The 20,330-nt window shown below is 58.5% G+C and overlaps 4 protein-coding genes across 4 annotated transcripts; 1 reads left to right on the plus strand and 3 right to left on the minus strand.

Moving 5' to 3' along the window:
- Positions 1-119: 119 nt before the first annotated feature.
- D7B24_006862 (uncharacterized protein) lies at positions 120-813 on the minus strand (the record flags this gene model as incomplete). The annotated part of the gene is made up of 2 exons (XM_028640982.1): positions 120-567; positions 647-813. The coding sequence occupies 2 exons, from the start codon at positions 811-813 to the stop codon at positions 120-122; spliced, it is 615 nt and encodes a 204-aa protein (XP_028495004.1).
- Positions 814-1,640: 827 nt separating this feature from the next.
- D7B24_006863 (putative Hybrid PKS-NRPS biosynthetic cluster) lies at positions 1,641-13,873 on the plus strand (the record flags this gene model as incomplete). The annotated part of the gene is made up of 7 exons (XM_028640983.1): positions 1,641-2,019; positions 2,091-3,348; positions 3,512-4,526; positions 5,000-5,084; positions 5,146-11,334; positions 11,429-11,465; positions 11,521-13,873. 7 exons carry the CDS (start codon positions 1,641-1,643, stop codon positions 13,871-13,873), a joined length of 11,316 nt encoding a protein of 3,771 aa, XP_028495005.1.
- A 287-nt stretch (positions 13,874-14,160) lies between these two features.
- Positions 14,161-16,523, minus strand: D7B24_006864 (uncharacterized protein; the record flags this gene model as incomplete). Its single annotated transcript, XM_028640984.1, has 2 exons — positions 14,161-16,110; positions 16,404-16,523. 2 exons carry the CDS (start codon positions 16,521-16,523, stop codon positions 14,161-14,163), a joined length of 2,070 nt encoding a protein of 689 aa, XP_028495006.1.
- A 1,620-nt stretch (positions 16,524-18,143) lies between these two features.
- On the minus strand, positions 18,144-19,241 carry D7B24_006865 (putative PKS/NRPS-like protein biosynthetic cluster; the record flags this gene model as incomplete). Its single annotated transcript, XM_028640985.1, has 1 exon — positions 18,144-19,241. One exon carries the CDS (start codon positions 19,239-19,241, stop codon positions 18,144-18,146), a length of 1,098 nt encoding a protein of 365 aa, XP_028495007.1.
- Between the last annotated feature and the right edge of the window lie 1,089 nt (positions 19,242-20,330).

Consider the following 20,330-nt stretch of genomic DNA (forward strand, 5'->3'; position numbering starts at 1 on the left):
GTACACCTTCTTATTTCAAGCAATATAAATAAAACGGATTGGTGAAGGTATGAGGACGATCAAGCCAGTGATTCATTTTGGGCAGTAAACGTTATGTGTATCATTGTTTCTTCACTTGATCAAAGCTCTTCCAATAGGCTCTGCTGGCTGTCCTGGCCAGATTCTACAGTACAGGGGTTGACCAGCTCGAATGCAAGCGGTACATGGTGTCGCCGATGCAGTTCAGCCACGGTGCGGTAAGCTGCGTGGCAATCGTGATTCTCCCGCGATCCTTGCGTCGCCCCTGTCAGCAGCCTTCGCGTTCCAACAGCGTAGGCCCCGTTTTCTTCGTCAAAGTAGCTGACAGCCAGGTTGCCCAGGTCGCCGCGACCAACATTGATGAGTGAGGCGACGTAGTCAAAGTCCATGGCGGGTCTTTTGGCCTTGTCCGAGTTGGCAAAGTTGACAGCGTGTACACGACACTCAGTGGAAGTGCATTCCCCCTTTGTGCTGTATTCGTACCAGTCGAATGTGGTCGAGTTGGGGCGGCATTGGTCATGACCAGATGAAGGATCGGCTGGGAGCCACCTGTATCAAGGCAAATATTGTCAGCAACATGACATTGGTCCATGGCAACTTCTCGTAGGTGCTTGGGAAGGGAACACACCACCCGAAGCTCAGATAGCCTGACGGCATGGCAAAGCAGTAAAAGTTGGATGCTGAAAATGTCGCATTGCCTGGATAGTGTGACTCTTTGGGCGGTGTGATGAGGATAGAGTTGCCCTGGAATATCATCAACGGCGTGGCCGCCGCCAATGTGACAAACGGAAGCATGGGGAGAGTTATAGCCAGAAGGAGGAGGCAAAGCAAAGGTAAGGAAGTGTGGAAAGTCGCGAAGCGAAGGCTTCACCAACAGGTCGCTTTGTATTCTCCATATACCTTAAGAAGCACGTATATCAGGCTCGGGTAGAGGCCAATCGTCAAGCGATGCTTCGATCGTCCAGGAATGAGGAAATACATGGGTTGAGGACCATATTGGCTGAACAACAAGCCAATCATGCAGCGATGGAATATGGCCCTGCAGGACTGGGCCTGGGCCGACAGCACCCCGAGACGCCAGTGTCGCCGCGTGCGTGCGCCGCTCATCAGCTTGCGCCGCTCGCTACATGCCGATCGGCGGCCCGCCCGCCGCCGCCGTCGGTGTCTACCAGCCAGGGAAATAATTTAGAGGCAGAACCTTGATGCCGAAGAGCTCCGAAACGGCCAGCTAACTCCATCCGCTATATTGTGTCTGCCGACGAGGCCGGCCGGTAGATCCTGCCGAAGAAACATGCTGTCATCTGGTTGGCATTGGGCAAACGGGGCGATCGGTTCAGTACGGGAACTTAACACCGATGGGCGGGGTTTCTGCCCTCAAGGGTGTTTACTGCAAATAACAGAAATAACGCCATTAGAAGTGAGATTTTATGTACAATAGTTGATGCGAATAAAGGTTCCTGAGGCCATCCTTGCTTGGATGATATCCTCATATATACCAAAGATAAACAGTTTTCAAGGCTTTTTCTCCTCTCGATTCCCTCAGCGTCGACAGTTAGCGACGTTCCTCACGGCCTTTCACAATTTTACCCTATCACTAAAAGCCACCCTGTTATATCGTTATCATGTCTGGCGGCCAAGAAAAGTCTCCTATTGCCATCATTGGCATGTCATGCCGCGTTGCCGGCGCCGACAGCCCGTCCCAACTTTGGGATGTTTTGGCTTCGTCCAAAGATGTGCAGTCGCGCACCGAGCGGTTTAATTCGGCAGGCTTTTATCGACCAGACGGATCCAAGAAAAAGGGCGTCACCAACGTCGACCGGGGTTACTTTATGCAGGGAGATGTCAGCCGATTTGACAACCTGTTCTTCTCCATTCCGCCCCTTGAGGCAGAAGCCATGGATCCCCAGCAGCGGATGCTGCTTGAGCTGACTTACGAGGCCGTGGAAAACGCGGGCTTGCCCTTAGACAACTTCACTGGGAGCAACACGGCAGTATACACAGGTGGGTTGACTCGAGCGGTCACAGAATCAACAAGGAAGAGAATTGCTGATCAAAATTCGCCCCACTTCTAGGTATGACGTGGAACGACTACGCCATCAGCCTGTTTCGCGATGTTGATGCGACGCCGAAGTACATGTCGACCGGTGCGTGCAGCGCCATTGCTGCGAACCGTGTCAGCTACTTTTTCGATCTCCACGGCCCGAGTCTGGTCCTTGATACAGCATGCTCGTCGACCATGTACGCTCTACACCACGCCGTGGCTGCTCTGCATGCAGGCGAGGCCGAAATGGCTGTTGTTAACGGGTCCAATCTTATACTGAACCCAGACATATTTGTTGCCATGTCCGAGATGGACTTCCTCAGTCCCACGGGGCGGTGTCGCACCTTTGACGCCGCTGGAGACGGCTACGTGCGTGCTGAGGGCGTCTTAGCCCTTCTCCTCAAGCCTCTGGACAAGGCTCTTCAGGATGGCGACCCGATCCGCGCCGTCGTCAGAGGCACCCGCGTCAACCAAGACGGTAGAACTCAGGGATTGACCCTTCCCAGCTCCGAGGCCCAGAGGGCCAATATGCAAGGGCTGTACGCTGAGAGCCGTCTCGACCCGGCGGACGTGCAGTACTTCGAGGCACACGGTACCGGCACGGCCGCTGGTGATCCATTGGAGGTGTCCGCCATAGACGAGGTCTACGGGCGTCCTGCTTCTTCTGATGAGAGCCAGCGCCCGCAAAAGCTCGTTGTCGGCTCAGTCAAGAGTAACGTCGGCCACCTCGAGGCAGCGGCAGCCCTTGCTGGCCTCGTCAAAACGGTTGAGGCGCTCGAAAGAGGCTTCATCCCGCCCCAGATGCACTTTACTACACCTAACCCAAAGATTGACTTCACCCGCCTCGAGGTGCCCACAAGCTTGATGCCTTGGCCAAAGACCCGAGATGGCGTGCGACGGGCTGCTATCAACAGCTTCGGCTTTGGGGGCTCCAACGGGCATGCTGTACTCGAACACTATGACCACAGGGATGGAGCTGCGAAGGCCGTTTCATCACCATCCTATGACCGCTCTTTTCTATTTAAGATCTCAGCGAATAATGATGCAAGCCTTACTGAAGCCTCCAAACGCCTTATCGACTACATTGCTCGGCACGACCCAACGCCCATAGACCTCGCTCACACGCTTCTGGCTCGGCGTTCAACGCACAAGAGATCCATCATGCTAACCGCTTCTTCCACCTGCGAACTCGCACAAAAGCTCGCCGACAACGATGTCAATCCGCAGGAAAAAAGCACCGGCAAACCGAAAAGGGTGGCATTCATCTTCACTGGCCAAGGCGCGCAATGGTATGTAGTTTGACCTCGCGATTGGAACTTGTCAAGTCTGCATCTACCTCAGAACAAAATTGAGATTGACTTATACACGCAGGCCATCTATGGGGTAGCAACTCATCGATGCATCTCCCCTCTTCCGAGCTATCGTCAAGCAGAGTGACGAGGTCTTGCACAGTCTCGATGACGGGCCAAGCTGGAGCGCCATGGAGGAGCTGAGCAAGCCTAAGCAGACATCGCGCGTGTACGAATCAGCCCTGTCGCAGCCGCTTTGCGCCATCCTCCAGATTGGTCTCGTTGAATTGTGGCGGTCCTGGGGCGTTTCGCCAGTCGCCGTTGTGGGACACTCATCGGGTGAGATAGGTGCGGCGTACTGCGCTGGCATCATGCCCTTGCGTGACTGTGTCATTGCCGCATACTACCGCGGCCTATACCTCGGCAGCGGAGCTTCAGAAAAGCAAATAGAGACGGAGAGCGCCCCCGAGCTCAAGGGCAGCATGTGCGCCGTAGGCCTCGGAGAAGATGCCGCCAAGGACGTCCTCAAGGCATACCCCGGCCGTCTAGCTCTGGCCGCCGTGAACTCACCCAGCAGTTGCACGTTATCCGGCGACGAAGACGCCATCCTGGAAGTTGTCGAAAGTTGCAAGGCCAATGGGACTTTCTGCCGACAGCTGAGGGTGGACATGGCGTATCATTCCCACCACATGTTGCCAAAGGCGCCTAAGTATGAAGCCGCTATGGTGGCAGCGGGCGTTGGCAACGCTCATGCAGATGACGATCGTGCCCAGGCAACTTCTGGCTGCCGCATGTTCTCGTCCGTCCGCGGTCGCGAAGTGATGTCAAGAGACTGTTCGCCTGCCTACTGGAAGGAAAACATGGTATCGACTGTGTCTTTTGTCGCTGATCTCACAGTGCTGAGCCGTCATGCGGCAATCGATGCTCTCGTCGAGCTGGGCCCCCATCCAGCACTAAAGGGGCCGGTCCAAGACACACTTGCGTCTCTCAGCATGGGGGAGCTCCCCTACTTCTCCTCCCTCTTGCGCGGCGAGCCCGACTTTCAGGCGCTGTTGTCCTCTGCTGGCTCTATGGCTTTGTCTGGCTTGGACCTGGACCTCGTTCACATTAATGCCTTTGAATCAGTTGTTCAGGACCAGACCACCGTCAAGGTCAAGGGCGCTACCCCTCCTGTTGCAGTACATCACAAAGGGGCGGGTGCTCACTGACCTACCAGGCTATGCCTGGGATCACTCGACGTCTTTCTGGGCCGAGTCGCGCATCTCCAAGAATTACAGGCTCCGAGAACACCCGCGTCACGATCTCCTCGGCGCGCGGAAGTCGTCGGACAACCCTCTCTCCATGTCCTGGCGCAACCTCATTAGCCCTAAGGAGGCACCATGGTTGGCAGAATGGATAGTAAGAATCCCCTACTCCCGTGGGAAATGGCATTGATCAGCTCATGTGTCTAACCTACTGGCAGAACCAACCTCATGCAACGGTTTTACCCTGGTCCATGCATGTGTTGATGGCTGTCGAGGCTGCCCGACAGGCATCATCCTCATCTACAGACGTCATCCGAATTGAAAGGCTCAACCTGCACCAAGATCTGTTGCTCTCCACATTCACGTCTGATGATACTGTAGTCGAGTTTCATTTCAATCTACATCAGGTGGCCACGGCGGGATCTCACTACACCTTCAGCATCGAGGCTGGAGTGTCAGCTCCCGGCGCAGTTTGGACCAAGTTGTCTTCAGGTATGGGGTTCAGACATGAAATGGCGAGTCTGGAGCATTTACTAACCTTCTGGTCGAACAGGATCTATCACCCACATGTCTAGCGAAGCAGCATCGTTACTACCCTCACTGCATGCTTTCAACCCCGGAAGCAAAGTCCGACATGACGAGAGAGGCCTTAAGCGCGCCCAATCCTTTCCAGTGCCGACACTGGAAAGGACGTCAGGTCTTCAATTCAACTCGACAGAGGCCGCGGCGCTGCTATCAGACAACCCCCTTGGTGCCTGCAGCCCGTTAGCCCTGGACGCGGTGCTCCGGCTTCCAACACTCATGCTCCTCGGTGCCCCGCTGCCACCGAGCCAGTACCGATTGAGATCGATCCAAGACATCGAGGTCAGCACGAGACGCCTCGAATATTCAGACTTAGACGGACATGAAGTCCCTTCCATTGTCACGAGCAGTGCTCCTATCAACGGAATAGCACTCGCTAACGCCAAGATTCTGGCCAAGGATGGCGAGACGTTGATGGACCTCCGCAACGCAGAGTACGTGGCAGTGGCCCCTTTACTGGCAGACCCTGCCCTCGAATCTTTATTCTTTCAGCGCAAGATTCTTCCCGACATAACGTACGCAGGCAACTCTGACTTGGACTATGACTCTGGCACAGGCCAAGAAGGCCACGCTTTCTTGAGTCTGACCAGATTCTTCGAGCTTCTCACGCACAAGTGGCCCATGTCTGATCTCGCGATTGATGTTGGCAATGATGACGGACTTGACTCCGCGGCGTACCACGTCGCATCGGGCCTTCGGAAACTGAGCTGGTCAACCAACAGGTCACGGTTCAGATCTCTCACCATCGTCAACCAGAGCATTGACGCCTCAGAAAGCGGAACAAGTGTTACCAACAAATGGCCAATTGATAATCGTCTCAGCGTCATCCCCTCACTCGATTCGGATCCTGACGCCCAGTTCCATGCCGTTTTTACCCTGTCAGACCGATACGAATCCGCCTTGAGTCGCGTGCACCCATCTGGCTTCATATGCTTACTCAAGAAAACCAAGAGTGAAGAAGATAACCGGCCTGATAGCCATGACGGTGCGACACAGTTCACATGGCCATCCAATCTTGAGCCCGTATATTCCGTCCAGAGCAAAGAAGGCTGGGATTGGATCATTGGAAGACGCCGAATTCAGAAGAGCCTGACTGGTTCCGAGACCGATGCTGCCGAAAGAAGCGAATCTACCAGCTCTAGGATTGGGGTTCGGGTCTTTGCGCCAGCCGAGTCACTGCCTCGCAGCTTCAGGCTTGCAGATTCACATTTCGAAGTTCAGGATGTTTCCGCGTTGCGAGACGAGTCGTTGTTCTCCGAACCGTTCGACGCCATCATCCTCGACACTGGTGATAGCTCGATTCTACTGCGAGACGCCGCAGGCCCAGATGAGTCTCTCACGTGGACGCAGAGTCTCGTGGGGCACGTACAAACACTGGTTTGGGTGTCTTCGGCGTCCACAGCGCAGCCTTTCAACGGTGTGGATGGCGCGTTCATCCGAACTCTCGCCACGGAGAACCCCCGTTTCCGAGGCGTGAGCATCGCCGTAAGCAAGAACGTGGGGGATAGTGAGCTGGAAGATTTGTGCAGTCAGATTTATGAGCGCACCAGGGATGGAGACGCCGAAGTTGAGCTATACATACAAGACGGCGCCGTCCATTGTCTCCGCTACCACCCGGATGACGAGCTCTCGGCGTCGGTCGACCTGGTCCCCGCAACTCGAAACAGCGCGCCTCATGGCTTCGAGTACAAAATCAATGGCGTCGGTAACGGCCGTGTCGAGATGATCACCACTGTTCCATCGTTACCCAATACAGCACGGGCCTGTGGCTCTGAACCCCTTGTCAGCGTGTTGGTAGAGGTTTCCCTCGTTGGTGGCGAGGACGTTGCCAAGATTCATGGCACCAGTGGCCCGCTCGCTCGCGAGGGACTGGCAGCTTTCTTCATCGGCAGGACGCTGGAAACAAGTGATCCAGATAGACCATATGGCAACCGCGTCTTCGGCTGGTGCTCCGGTGCCCACGCTTCTACGGTATACGTCCACACCAGCCAGATGATTCACCTCGCAGACCATGTAACTGCTGATGATGCTCAGCATGGTAAGAGTAACCTTGGCCTCGTGCGCGCCCTTGGCAGACTGGCGTCACAAGCTACAGCTGCGTGCCTCGTCGCCTTCGAGGGAAGGGTTCGCCAAAACGACAGGATAAGGGCGAACGAACTGTCGGCCGCCATCAGGATCGCCGTGACCAGTGTCGCTGCCAGGAACTCTGCAATGGTTGTAGACAGCGACTCGGACAACGGCCATCGGCAAGAGGAGTCAGCTCACGACCTTGAAATATCATATGACGGGAGCAGCGGCTTTCTAGTCAACGGCCGCCATGTGCGTCTTGCATCTGTACTGGAAAGATATGCCCTGACCACGGTCCTGGCCGCCAGTGCCCCCCTGGACGCCAAGTCTCTGCCCGAGACTGAGGTCTTTGGCATTCAAGACTTCGCTGAAGCATTCGATTATGCAGCGAAGAATCCCCTCTCTACCACCATACTTCGACACGCTGGTGGGCTCGGATCCCTCAACACTGCCTGGATCACACCGAGAACGACTGCCACCACCGACGAAAAGCAGGAAGAAGAGCAGCTCTTCCGAGGCGACGGCGCGTACATTGTCCTCGGTGGCTTGGGCGGTCTCGGTCGACATCTTTTACCCTGGATGGTCAAGAATGGCGCCAAGCACGTCGTGGCCCTGGGTCGCAAATCACCGCTCTCAACTGACGGTACGCTCGAACTCACAGATCGCATAGCCGGCCTCGGCGGCAGACTAAGCATCCTTCAGGCCGACGGCAGTCAAACAGACGAGGTCGAGGCCGCGCTCGCTCAGGTTCGCACCGAATCGCCAATCAGGGGTATCATAAACATGGCTATGGTGCTTGCTGATCGGCCCTTTGCGACCATGTCCGCGGAGGAGTGGCACCGTTCGATCCAGGCCAAAGTGCACACCTCGTGGAACCTCCACGGCGCCACGCTTCAAGATGATCTCGACATATTTGTCCTCTTCTCCTCGGTCGTGTCCATGACAGGCAACCGCATGCAGGCTAACTATGCCGTGGGCAACGCGTTCCAGAACCGTCTCGCCGCCCACCGCCGGTCCCTGGGGCTCACCGGCGTCTCCCTGGCCCTGCCCCCGATGCACGGCGTCGGCATTCTTGCCGGTAACGATGGCCTCCTGGAGTATTTCGACCAGGCAGGCCTTGCTCCGGCCGGGCCTGACGAGTTGACCTCGCTCATGAAGGCCGCCGTGTACGAATCGCGCCGGGCGTCTGGCGCATCCTTCATCGGCGCGGGCCTGCAAATGTTCAACAAGATCGATGGCATCATCCAAGCCAAACCGACCCAAACGCAAATGTTCTGGGTTGAGCAGCCCGAATTCAGCTTTTTGATGGACCACCAGCGATCCTCGGGCAACTCCGGCGGCGCGCGAGGCGACGAGCCGCTCCGTGAGAGAGTAACCAAGTCGTTGGACCACGATAAGGAGGAAGGCGAGGTGACAAAGGCACTCATCATGAAGAGCTTCCTTCAAAGCCTTGCAAATCTTCTCGGCTACACCGTTGAGGCGTTTGATCCTCGATCCCCCATCGCCGCCTACGGCCTGGACTCCCTCAACGCCGTCGCATGTCGGTACTGGTTCTTCAAAGAGCTGGCCGTCGACGTGCCCGTCTTTGACATCCTCGGTTGCAGGTCTATCCTGGAGCTGGTAGCGAGAGTATTTTCGAAACTCAGGGCTCAAGTTCTTGATGCCTCGGCGCCAGAGTCTTCGTCATCTGCCTTTCCGCTGGTCAAGCTTCCCGACCCTCGACGGCTCGATCCTGAAGCGTCGCGGCCGCTGTCATACTCACAGCAGCGCCTCTGGTTCCTGCACAACTTCCTCTCGGACAAGACGGCGTACAACCTCCTCCTTGTCTGCCACATCGACGGCACTGTCAGATCTGATCTTCTCCGCAAGACCTGGGAGGTGCTGCTTCATCGACACGAGGTTCTCAGGACTCGCTTCATTGACACGCCAAAGGGTCAGCAGCAAGTCGCCGTTGACGCGTCGGATACTGGCTTCCAGTTCACGACAGTGGAGGTTGATTCCGCTGCTGATGACGCGGCATTTGATGCCAAGGTGAGGGAACTTGAGATGGCTGCCCAGTCATACAACTTTGATATATCTCGGGGTGAATTAGTCCGTTGTTGGCTCCTCGTGTCACCTTCGTCCTCAGCAACACGCCGTTCCCGGCTTTTCCTCGCGTCTCACCACCTGCCATGGGACAGAACATCAACAGCCGTCGTCTTTGACGAGATCACCACAATCTATAAATCACTACTGCGAGGCGAGGCGCCACAGCAAAATCTCGAGCCTCCCGCGTTCCAGTTTGCTGACTACGCATCCTGGCAGCGCCAGTGTATCGACCAAGACACGTTCCGCGAGCCGCTGGTCGGGTACTGGCAGACGCAGCTCGAGGGAGCCCCAGACGCTGTATCTCTACTACCACTGGCGCACGCAGACCAGAGGCCGCCAGTGAAGCAGCTCGAGACGGGCACAGCAACCCTTCGTCTTTCGAAAGAAGTCGGCGCCGCCATCAAGACGTTCTGCGCCGCCCACGCCATGACCCCCTTCATGTTTATGACGGCGGCCGTCGCCGCCCTCTTCCACCGGCTGACCGGCGACGAGGACGTTGTCATCGGTGTAGCAGACGGCGACCGCGGCCATTCGGCTTTCGACCGCCTCGTCGGCTTCGCCGTCAACATGCTGCCCATCCGCTCCCGCATGGCGCCCGACATGCGCTTCCTCGACCACCTCGACAGCTTCCGCGAGGCGTGCCTCGGCGCCTACGCCCACCGAAGCCTCCCATTTGACTACCTCGTCCACAAGCTCGCCGTCCCACGCAGCACGGCTCACGGCCCCATTTTCCAGATCACCGTCAACTATGTCGTGCACGGCTCCTTTGCAACAGCCGACTTTGGCGACTTCAAGTTTGTCGAGTATGACCACTTCAACGCACGCTCGCAGTCCGATGTGGGCCTCGACATCGAAGAGGCCATGGATGGCGCGCTGAACTGCGTCTTCGAGTTCGACACGGCGCTGTACTCGGAATCAGCAATCGAGGAGCTGGCCCGCATGTACGAGAACCTCATGGTGCACGCCATGGAGGCCGGCGGCGAGACGGCCCTGCGCGACGTTAGGCTCGCCTCGCGCGAGGATGACGAGGCCGTGGCCGCTATCCTTCGACCCCGGTGGGATGCAGACTTGATCCAGCTGTGTGAACAGACATTGTTCCCGCAGCTCTTTGACGAATCGGTGAAACGCTATGCGCACAAGATTGCCGTCGTCGACGAGACGACCAGCTTGACCTACCTCGAACTCGACCAGCGCGTCAATGCAATCGCACATATACTGATCACTTCAGGAGCTCAACCTGGCGAAGCAGTCGGCGTCTACATAGAGTCGGGCGTCGACCTGGCCGTCGCCATCTACGGCATCTGGAGAGCAGGGTGCGCCTTCGTAGCCATTCACGACGTGCCCGAAGAGCGCCTGCGTTCCATGATAGAGGACGTCGATCTGCAAAGAGCCCTCGTTGACGCGACAGGTCGCGAAGGGAGCCGGGCGCACGAGCTGATCGCCGCTGGCCTCGAGTCCCGCCATGTCCACAGGATCGACCAGATCCAGACCATCGGGCAGTTCAGCGCGCCGCCTCAAATCGCGCGACCCGTCAGAGGCGACGATCCCTTGTGCTGCATCTTCACGAGCGGCAGCACCGGTCGACCGAAGGGCTTGTTCCTGAGTCACTTGCAGTTGCGCATGTGGTACCGCGGCTACTATGAGACAACGGTTGGTATTTCTGCCGACGCCACGCTCTTGCTGGCCTCGGTGCCGACGTTTGACATGTCGCTGGTGTCGCTCTTCTCGGCACCGGCGTGTGGAGGTACTCTCGTCGTTGCATCGCGAGAGGCGCGCTACTCGCCCTCGAGCATGATGAACCTCATCCTCGCCAACGGCGTCACGAGCATGACCGTGACTCCGTCCCAGCTCGGTGCTTTGCTAGCCGGCGTCGGCAGAAGCAGCAGAGATCCGAGTTCCTGGCCCCTGCGAAGCTTAGTCCTCGGCGGCGAGGTGGTCCCCGCCAAGGTCGTCCGCGATTTCTTCGCCCTTGGGCTGCCGTTTGCTCGGCTCTGGAACGGTTATGGTGAGTTGGCTCTTGTTCACCACATGAGCTTGATGCCCCTGCTGTTCGACCAACTTGCGCCGAGGTGGACTTGCTGACTCGTTCGTTCGTACAGGACCCTCGGAGACTGCCCTTTCTGTATCCCTCAAAGAGTAAGCTCAACCAAGCTTTCCATTTCTGTTTCGCATACATTGACCAGTTTCATAGAATCACCAAACCGGAGACAGCATCTCGTCTCGCGCCGCCGCACTTTCCAGCAACTCTCCGCGTCGTCGACGACCGGGGAAGGCCGGCGCCGTTCGGGGTCCCTGGCGAGCTCTACATCGGCGGCCCTGGGGTGTGCGAAGAGTACGTCAGGCGCCCAGAGATGACGGCGGCGGCGTTCATTCCCGACGCCAACGATGCTGCCGACAACAGCATCTCGCGTAGATTGTATCGGACGGGGGATCTGTTCATCGTGCACAGAGACGGGACCTTGTCCGTCAAGGGCAGGATAGGCGGCGATCGGCAGGTCAAGATCCGCGGCATGCGCACGGAGCTCGGCGAGATTGAGACGGCCATTTGGGCCGCCCTCGAAGACATCCTACCGGCCCTCACGACTGACGACGTTGACCCGGTAGTCGTTACCGCCGTCGCTGTGGTGTACCGGCCACGCGAACAGCTCATGGCTGCCTACCTCGTGGCGGCGGGTAACACAGTCGATGACATGACCAACGAAGATCAACAGCCGAAGGCCCGCCAGGAACTGGCACGAGCGCTGAGATTCTCCCTGCGCGCCGTGCTGCCGGTGCACATGAATCCCGGTGCGTATGAGTTCCTCGAGGAGATGCCGTCCAGCTCGGCGGGCAAGACGGATTACAAGAGCATCCTTGCGCTCCCTCCGCCAGTGGCTGAAGCCGCGGCTCACAACTCCTCGAACGACCAGAGCTGGTCTGAACTCTCCGGAATTCAGCAAGTCCTGGCCGAGATTTGGAGAGAGGCTCTCGTGTGGGGTGTCACCAGTGTGCCCGTGGCGCCTGTCGAGGATTTCTTCGCTGTCGGCGGCCACTCGCTGGCCCTCGTCAACGTTCAGAACCTCATTGAGGACAAGTGGAACGTCTCGGTGGCTCTCGCCGACCTGTTTGCCTGGCCGTCACTTCAGGGCATGGAAAGGCTGGTCCTCGATGCCCTGGCATCGCTGGCCACGTCCTCGACCGATTCTTCCCCTGCAGACACCACCGCCGCCGGAAGCGACACGGACGTTTCGGCCCCCGAGAGCGATGCCGGCGAGGAAGCAGTCGACTGGAAGGCGGCAGCCATCCTTCCCTTTGCCATCGACAAGACGGTCCGCTACGCGCCGCTTCATCCTCCTACGGCTATCATTCTCACCGGCGCCTCCAGCATGTTCGGCATCCATCTGCTCCACCATCTGCTCTCGACAACATCTTTGCATACCATCTTCTGCATCGCCGAGCCCGCCGACAGCCACAGTGCCGCTGTCGTCGGCCTATCTGCCGCTCTGAAGCGATACAACCTAGCCGACGGTCTGGGCGAGGACATGCTCTCCCGTGTCCGCGCCTTCCCAGGCAGCCTCTCGCACCCAACCTTGGGCCTTTCCGAGGACGAGATTCACTTGCTTGACAGGCAAGCCCACGCCATCTTCCACCTCGCCTCCGATGTCTCCCTCCTCGGCAACTTTGACAAGGTGCGCGCCGGCAACCTGGGCCCGGTGCACTTCCTCATCGGACTCGCCCAGGGCCTGCTTCCCGACGCCGACCATGGGGTGTCGAACGTCAAGGCGCTGCACTACCTCTCGACCTGGGGTGTGCCGCATCTCCAGGCATGGCATGACACTGACCTGTCCAGCGGCGGCGGCGACGGTGACGGCGACGGTGACGGCACACAGTCAACCATTCGCCGCTCAGAGGAGGCCATGACGCACATGGTGCCCGGCAAGTCAGGTCGCCTCGCGTACCTCAAGTGCCGCTGGGCGGCCGAACTGCTCCTCGAGAGCGCTGCCGTCAAGGGTCTGCCCGTGTCCATCTTCCGACCCAGCATGACCGCGCCTGCCAACGCCGCCCTGCCTCGCGACGACATCAACAGGCGCATCATCGAGGCCTCGCTGCAGACGGGCAAGGTGCCCCGCTTCGGCGGAGGCATGGGATGGCTCACTGCCGACTTTCTGGCAGCCGCCGTGGCACACCTGGCGTTCCGACAAGAGGGCGGCGTCGCAGCTGGGGCTGGGGCTACGAACAGAAGCAAGATTTGGCACTTCGTGCCCGAGGAGGGCAGCTTCCACGCCTACGCGAATCTTGACCGGGTGCTGGAGACTGCACATGGCGGCGGAGAGCTGCGGGTGGTGGAGCCCCGAGAGTGGTTCGCGACCTTGCGCGCGAGCCGTAATCCCGAAATGATCCTGCAAGCGGCGGTACTCGACGAGTGGTACGCAGCCGGCTGGGTTCCGTTCGAGCTGGACGCCAGGCGGACGCTGGATCTGCTTGCTGAGGAGGCGCATCTCAGGCCAAGAACGGTCGACCGCAGGCTCATCCTGGATAACGTTGTGGGTCACGAGGGCTTCTAGCTCGTGATGTGGTGAGTTGTTCGTGTAAAAAGATAAACATGATAATGAAAGAATGCCATGAGACAATGCATGGTCAAGATGACGCGACAATCCGAGCGAATCAGATGAAGACCGGCGGTCATACATACGTGTAGCAATGGTGGCGCGATTGATCGCGGAGGCTTTCGTCCTGGGTCTAGCTGGGAGATGATCGGACAAGGGGGGAGAGGGAGCGGCGCAAAATAGATGCATTAAGGCGCTCGGACGCCTGAAGGAAAGAAATATCTACTGTCATATGTCCCCATCAATCACCGTGCGCCTCCTTTCGTGCCGTCGTCGCCATCTACTGCCGACCGCCATTTTGCGCAGCTCTCGAGGAGCTCTTTGCTACCGGCGGCCTTGATCTCCCTCGCATTCTCCGGGCCTTGCTTGAGATGATACAGCACGCCAGATCGGAATTTGGCGCCGACACCGCTGAACGACTCACTCAGCCGATCGAACATGAGAAGCAGTACTTGCAGATCTGCCACAAAGCCAGAAGACGTGCGCACGACACGGCCACCGCCGCTATTGAGGGGTGCCGAAGAAAGCAGGTGCTCGATCACGAGGATCCGGGCGCATGTGAATGTGGGCGCCGCGATCATTGGATTCATGAGGAGGTCGGTGGACACACGGCTGGCCTCCCTGATGAGCATGGCCGTCTTGCGGGCGACGGCTACGCAAAGCTCCCAGTTGGATGTCGCAGATCGACTGGAGCCGTCCTCGCCGTTAACCATATCTTCATCATGTGAACCTTGTTCAAGCCGCCTCGTCGGCGGTCTGTGGAACAGGAAGACCGTGTTGACATTCATCATGACGTTCAACCACACGACGTAGGTAAAGTCAGAATGGGCGGCGTTGGCGAGGTCGGTGGCAGACCGCGGCAGCATAAGGCGCATCTGTGACAGGTCTTCCTGGAGTGACCCGAGCATGGACTCGTGGCGTTGGGCGTCATCTTCGTCGTCATCATCCGATTCAGGCCAGTACATGTGTTCGACAATGCGGCCGAGGAGTACGTACGATATGATGAGATAGTGGAACACATTGGGGCCTGTCTGCTGGGCGCCCACCAGCGACAAGAGCTTTCGAAAATTGGGCGTGAACAGCACGCCTGATTGGGATGGCACGGCTTCGCTGTTCTGAACCGTGTCCTCACCCATGGGTAGGTTCACCCGCAGCTGTCTTTCGTCGATCGAGTGCGCCATGCCAATCGGGAAACACATGCCCCTGTCGAGCATGAATAAAGTCCACATGGTTCTGCGGCGCTCCTCAAGCTCCCTCCAATCGACGAACAACAGGGTCGATGCCGCGGCACTCGACGTTGAATCCATCTGGTTGAAGCCCAGTGCTACACACTGCCGCCACGCCTTGCCGAGGACCAGCCAAGCCGTCGAATGATCGCCGACGACCAGAGCGTGAAGGACGATACAGGCAGCAGCCTGCAGGGTTTGGAGGGGCTCGTCGGGGATGTGCGAAGTCTGGCCATATAGATGTTTGGCCACGTCATACCAGCCCGTCTGTTGGGCCTGGACGTCAGCAGCCGTGTGGTTGGCGGCAACAAGGGCAAACAATGCGTAAGGAAGGGGGCGTCTTCGCGCTGACGCCGCTGTGGCAGCTGTCGACAATGCCGCCGAGAGGCGTTCCTTTGAAAAAATGGGCAAGTGGATGTAGAACCGCTGGAAGAATATGCTGCAGAGCTCTTCCGACTGTCGTCTGTCGGGCAGATGTGCAGTGGCGGTTACGGCTGGGGAATGCGATGTCTCGGACTCGGGGTGCCCGGGCTCGCTGCTCGGCGCGGCGTCAGGCGGTGGGTCGGGTGTCTGTGGGGAATGGACGGATGACTGCTGAGAGGTCTTGGCACGGTCCCGGTCGTCAAAGACGGAGCCCGTGACGGAGGAGCTTATCGACGAGCCAACGGACGAACCAACGGACGGAAGCTCATGCGTCAGGGAGGCGGGCAGCCAGCTGGCAGGGTGTGCTGGTGGTTGTGGGAACGGAAAGGCGGTGCCGTGCGACGCGGCGGCGTAGGGTGTCGATGTGGCAGTCGCATGGCCCGGGCCGCCGCCGCCGAACAACATGGCGGTCAGGTCCAAGGCATTGCCGGGAGGGGACGCGGACGTTTCTTGAGGCGAAAAAGAATAGTACAAGGGCGACTGTTCACTGTCGGGTGTGGGCGTCGCGACCAGGCCGGAGATGGTCTGGATGAGGCCGGGATTCATCTGTTGCAAGGTCGACGGCGAGAGTTGCGGGTAGGGGTAGTGTGGCATCGAGCTCGGCATCGGGTACGGCTGGAACTGGAGCTGCTGACCATTCGAGTGCCTGGGGACGTGGCTGAGGTTGTGACCGTTCGCCAGCACGGCAGACGATGCGTGCGAGTGCCGCGCTGGTGGATAGGAGCACAACTCTTGGCGCAAGGTACAGGTGGAGCATGATGGTCTCTGTCCCTGCAGAGATCAACAGAAGGCGCCGGGTCAGCAGCAGAACAGCTACAGGCCATCATGGATCGACCTACGTTGCATCCCTTCTTGCGCGCACGGCACGCGACGCAGACGGCCTTGCCCTTGCTACCGATGCCGGTCCCGGTCCCGGTGCCAGGGCCGGTGGTGGGGCTGGGGCTTGATGCTCCCAACATGATGGAGAAGCCGGCGGTAGTGCGGTCTCCGTTTTCTTTCGACCCACGGCTTGGCGCTCGCTGCGAACGCCGACGCCAGCGGCCGCGGGGTCAAGCAGCTTGATGTTGGCGTTGGCGGGGGTCTGGGTCGTGAATGTGGAGATTGGAGTGATGTGGAGATGGAAGTGCAAGTGAACGTTGAACGTTGATGATGGACCGTACACGGCGTAGGCAAAGCTTGGCGGCGGGATTGCAGTGAATGAAAAGAAGAGGCAGATGGAGGACGGCCGAAGGGGTCGAATGGAGCGAATGGAGAGGAGTGCAGACGAGCAGACAGTTTATGTTCGTCGGAGGGAAGGCGGACCATTAATTCAAGTTGAGGGGTCCCTTCCCTTCCTCTCTGCCTGGTCCAGCTGCTTACCTATGATTCAGACTGGAACCCACTACCGAATGAACTGGCTGCCGCTGCCTCACCGAACCAAGGGAATACGGGCCTGGACGCTGAACGAGGCTTACTGTATGCGGATTCAAACAGTCCCCAAGGTGCTTCCTACTTCTTCCCACCTACTTCACTACCTGTCTTGGGTCCTCACAGCGACGAACCTACCTACCTAGGTACCTAAGGCAAGGTACCTACCTAGGTACCTAAGGCAAGGTACCTTGGTAGGTACCTAGGTGGTAGATAGGGAGGGAGGGAGGCAGAGGAAAGAGAAGGGGGCCAGCCGACCGAGGCAGGGTCTAGCCAGTCTAGCCAGGGTTCAGCCAAGCTCCTGCAGGCTGACGAGGGTCCAGTCGAGCTCTTGCCGAAGCAAACGTTCACCTGCCCCTTGGGGGCGAGGTTCCCACGGCAAGTGCAGAGCCCCCTCCTGTCTGCCTGACCTTTGGGGGTCGAGGTGAGGGAAGCACTTGGCAGGTACCCCTGCTCTGCCTGTGGTAGATTGATGGCTCTGGCCAGACCCCAGCGCCAGCACCCCAGCACGCTATAAGTCTGGTAGGTATTCAGGGAGGTATGCATTTCCATAACAACAGGGCAACCGATCCCTCAACATCTACACAGCGCCCACACAACGCGACAACCACGCATGACTAGCAGCAATTCATTCAGGGTGCAGGGGTAGCACGACACCCTCTTCGCCAATTAACCCTAACGGCTATGCTCCGCATCCAGTCAAGCCTTCTTCGTCATTGCGTCGACGCTTCTGCACGTCGCAACAAACGAGCTCTTCCCAAGACCCCCTGCATAGATCTGTCGCGTCCTAGAATCGATGCTAGACGAAGCCAAGCACGGCAGGGGAGCCCGGAAAGAATGCGAGAGAGAGTGAGCGTGTGTGTCTGTGTGTCTGTGTGTCAGAGAGACACAGAGAGCAAAGAAGGGCGACTGCTCTGACAGACAACCTCGAGACCACACGAAGAACAGCATCTATGCACGGCGTGCCTAGTCATCATCACATCCCTTCTGTACAACAGCATTCTTCCCCTTTGACTCACTCGACCTCGCCTTCGAATTCGGTCTCCGTATGCGACAGCCCCCACGCAACCATGTCAGCCCCTGGTGGGCGCTCCGGAATCCTTCGCATCTGCCGCTGAATATGTGCCGCCGTCCGACCGCCACAAGGCCCCTGCAACTCGTCGCTTTGCCGGTTAAGCTAACCCTGCCCAGTAGTACTGGCTGATGGCTTGACAGGAGCCCTGCAGCTCGGCCGAGAGGCCACCAACGTGTTCACTGGAAAAGAGAGAAAAGTGGTCGCCCGGTACATCGCGGACGACGTCGACAAGCCGGCACCCATGCCTCTGCCATCCCAGCAGCCGTTCGTGCCGTTGCAGGTCCACGCGGCTCGTCACCCCGCGCGGCGTGGGAACTCGTCCCATCGCTCGCAAGAGGACAACCATGGGTCGCCGCCTGGTCTGCCGTTTGCCTCTCGTCCGTTCTGTCGTTGTCAGATCCAACGTCAACTTCCGGCCGCTAGCGCCATCGCCATCGTCAGCTGCCAAGGAAGGCCCTCGCAGCCGCGGCGACGCTGCCAAGAAATCGGGGGTGCAGGGCACCGTGTGCTCGCCAACGCTAGCCTCGACGCCGCCCTGAACCCAAACCGATGGATTGCCAGCGTCCCATGTCGGCGGCGTCCACGTTGAGACGAGCGTTGATGCTTGTTTGAGCGACCGAAACACCCCGACGCGAATCTCGGCCGGACACGACATACTTAGATCGGGTAATCGTATCTGATTAGGGAGCCACGCCTCGGCAGCTGAGCGGGTCGGACCGCCCTGCTCGCTTGGGGCTACGCTGTCCACCATGACCACCCCGGCCACGCCGACCTTGGTATCCCCCTCGAGCACCTTGGCCATCTCCAAGGCCACCATGCCGCCCAGCGACCACCCACCCAGAATGATGGCGCCACCCTGGGGCATCAGGCTCCTCACCAGCTCGACATAGACCCCTGCCATCTCTCGGATCCCTCCCTTCCACGGCCGCCCGCTGCGGAAGCGAGGATTGTGAATCGCGTACACTGCACGGCCTTGCCGCTCCAAGAGGCGGTAGTCGAAACAGGTTCCCCCGCCGTCATGGATCAGTACGAGAGGCAGCTGTTGAGCCTCCATGTCGCCGAAGCAGCGCTGTATCATCGCCGGATTGGGTCCCAGCATGTTCTGTTTTGCTCTGTTGTCGTTGTGTGGCCCGCCGGAACGTTGCTGCAGTTCTAGGTCGTAGTGGTCTCTCGTCAAAGTCACGTCCTGGTCCATGATCTCTGTCACTCCGACAGCCTAGGGCGGGATATTCATTTGTAATGTAGTCTGGTCGTTCACAGCAAACAAAGGGCGCCTCCCGTGCCGTAACGACACGCTGTCACCGCCCTCGTCATGCCCTCGAGCCTCGCCGGATTTGTGATTACTCCGGCGGCAAAAGCGCCGCCACCTCGCCGACAGTTTCGCCGCCCCCTCTGGCGACCATCCCGGCCGCACGCGGCGTGGACCATTTCGAGGGGTTGCCCATGCATCAAAGACTCGCGGATGCTTACCCGAATGCCGTGGGATGTGATTGGGTGACGAACGGCCGCATTGATCCCTCACTACCTAAGTGTCTGACACCCATGAGCCATCACGGGCGAGCAAGTCACCTCAAATGCCATGGAATCCATCGGTACTCATCGGGTACGCTCTTGGGCCCAATTGGTTCATTTACAGTGAACCTTGTCTGACCAGGTGCGGAGAAGATCTCTGCTTCCTGAATCCTGGAACCATTTCGGGTCACCTGCATTTAGAAGAGAGTTGGGAGTAGGGCTGGCGGCGGTTGGCGTGCTCCCGCCTCGACCTAGCATTCACATTTTGCCGTGCCCCAATCCCGGGCCCTACCGTACCTTGACACAAAGCAGATATGAGACCCCAAAAGCGGATATCTAAGCATGACATCTTCTAGGGTTCTCGCATCATATTCAAGGAACAAGATTCCACCTCGCAGCAACCTCTCTCTGGACCATCAAGTTTTAGTAGCCACCCATCGCCGATACCCGACGGCGCTTATCTGCAGTATTCTGTCGACACTGCCATACGGCGCTGCAAGCGTCATTGGAGGGGGCTGACCTTGGCCGCATCGCGACTGAGAGAGGGCTGTCTTTCTTGCTCAAAGGTGACAGAGTGTGTCTTCTGCCCGTCGGTTCGGATATAGTATAACTCCTGTACTTCTCCGAAGTCAAGGTGATGCAGCCGGTGAGCTTTGTCATACTTGATCGATCTCATTTTTTGCAGAGAAATGCAGGTAGAAAAAAGCGAGGAGGTCCAAGCAGAAGAAGCCACGCCACTTAATCTGGCGGGGAGCAAGCTCACGGCGGTATG

This window comes from Verticillium nonalfalfae (assembly GCF_003724135.2).
Source record: "Verticillium nonalfalfae strain VnAa140/NRRL 66861 chromosome Unknown scaffold_50, whole genome shotgun sequence".
Taxonomy (NCBI): Eukaryota; Fungi; Ascomycota; class Sordariomycetes; order Glomerellales; family Plectosphaerellaceae; genus Verticillium; species Verticillium nonalfalfae.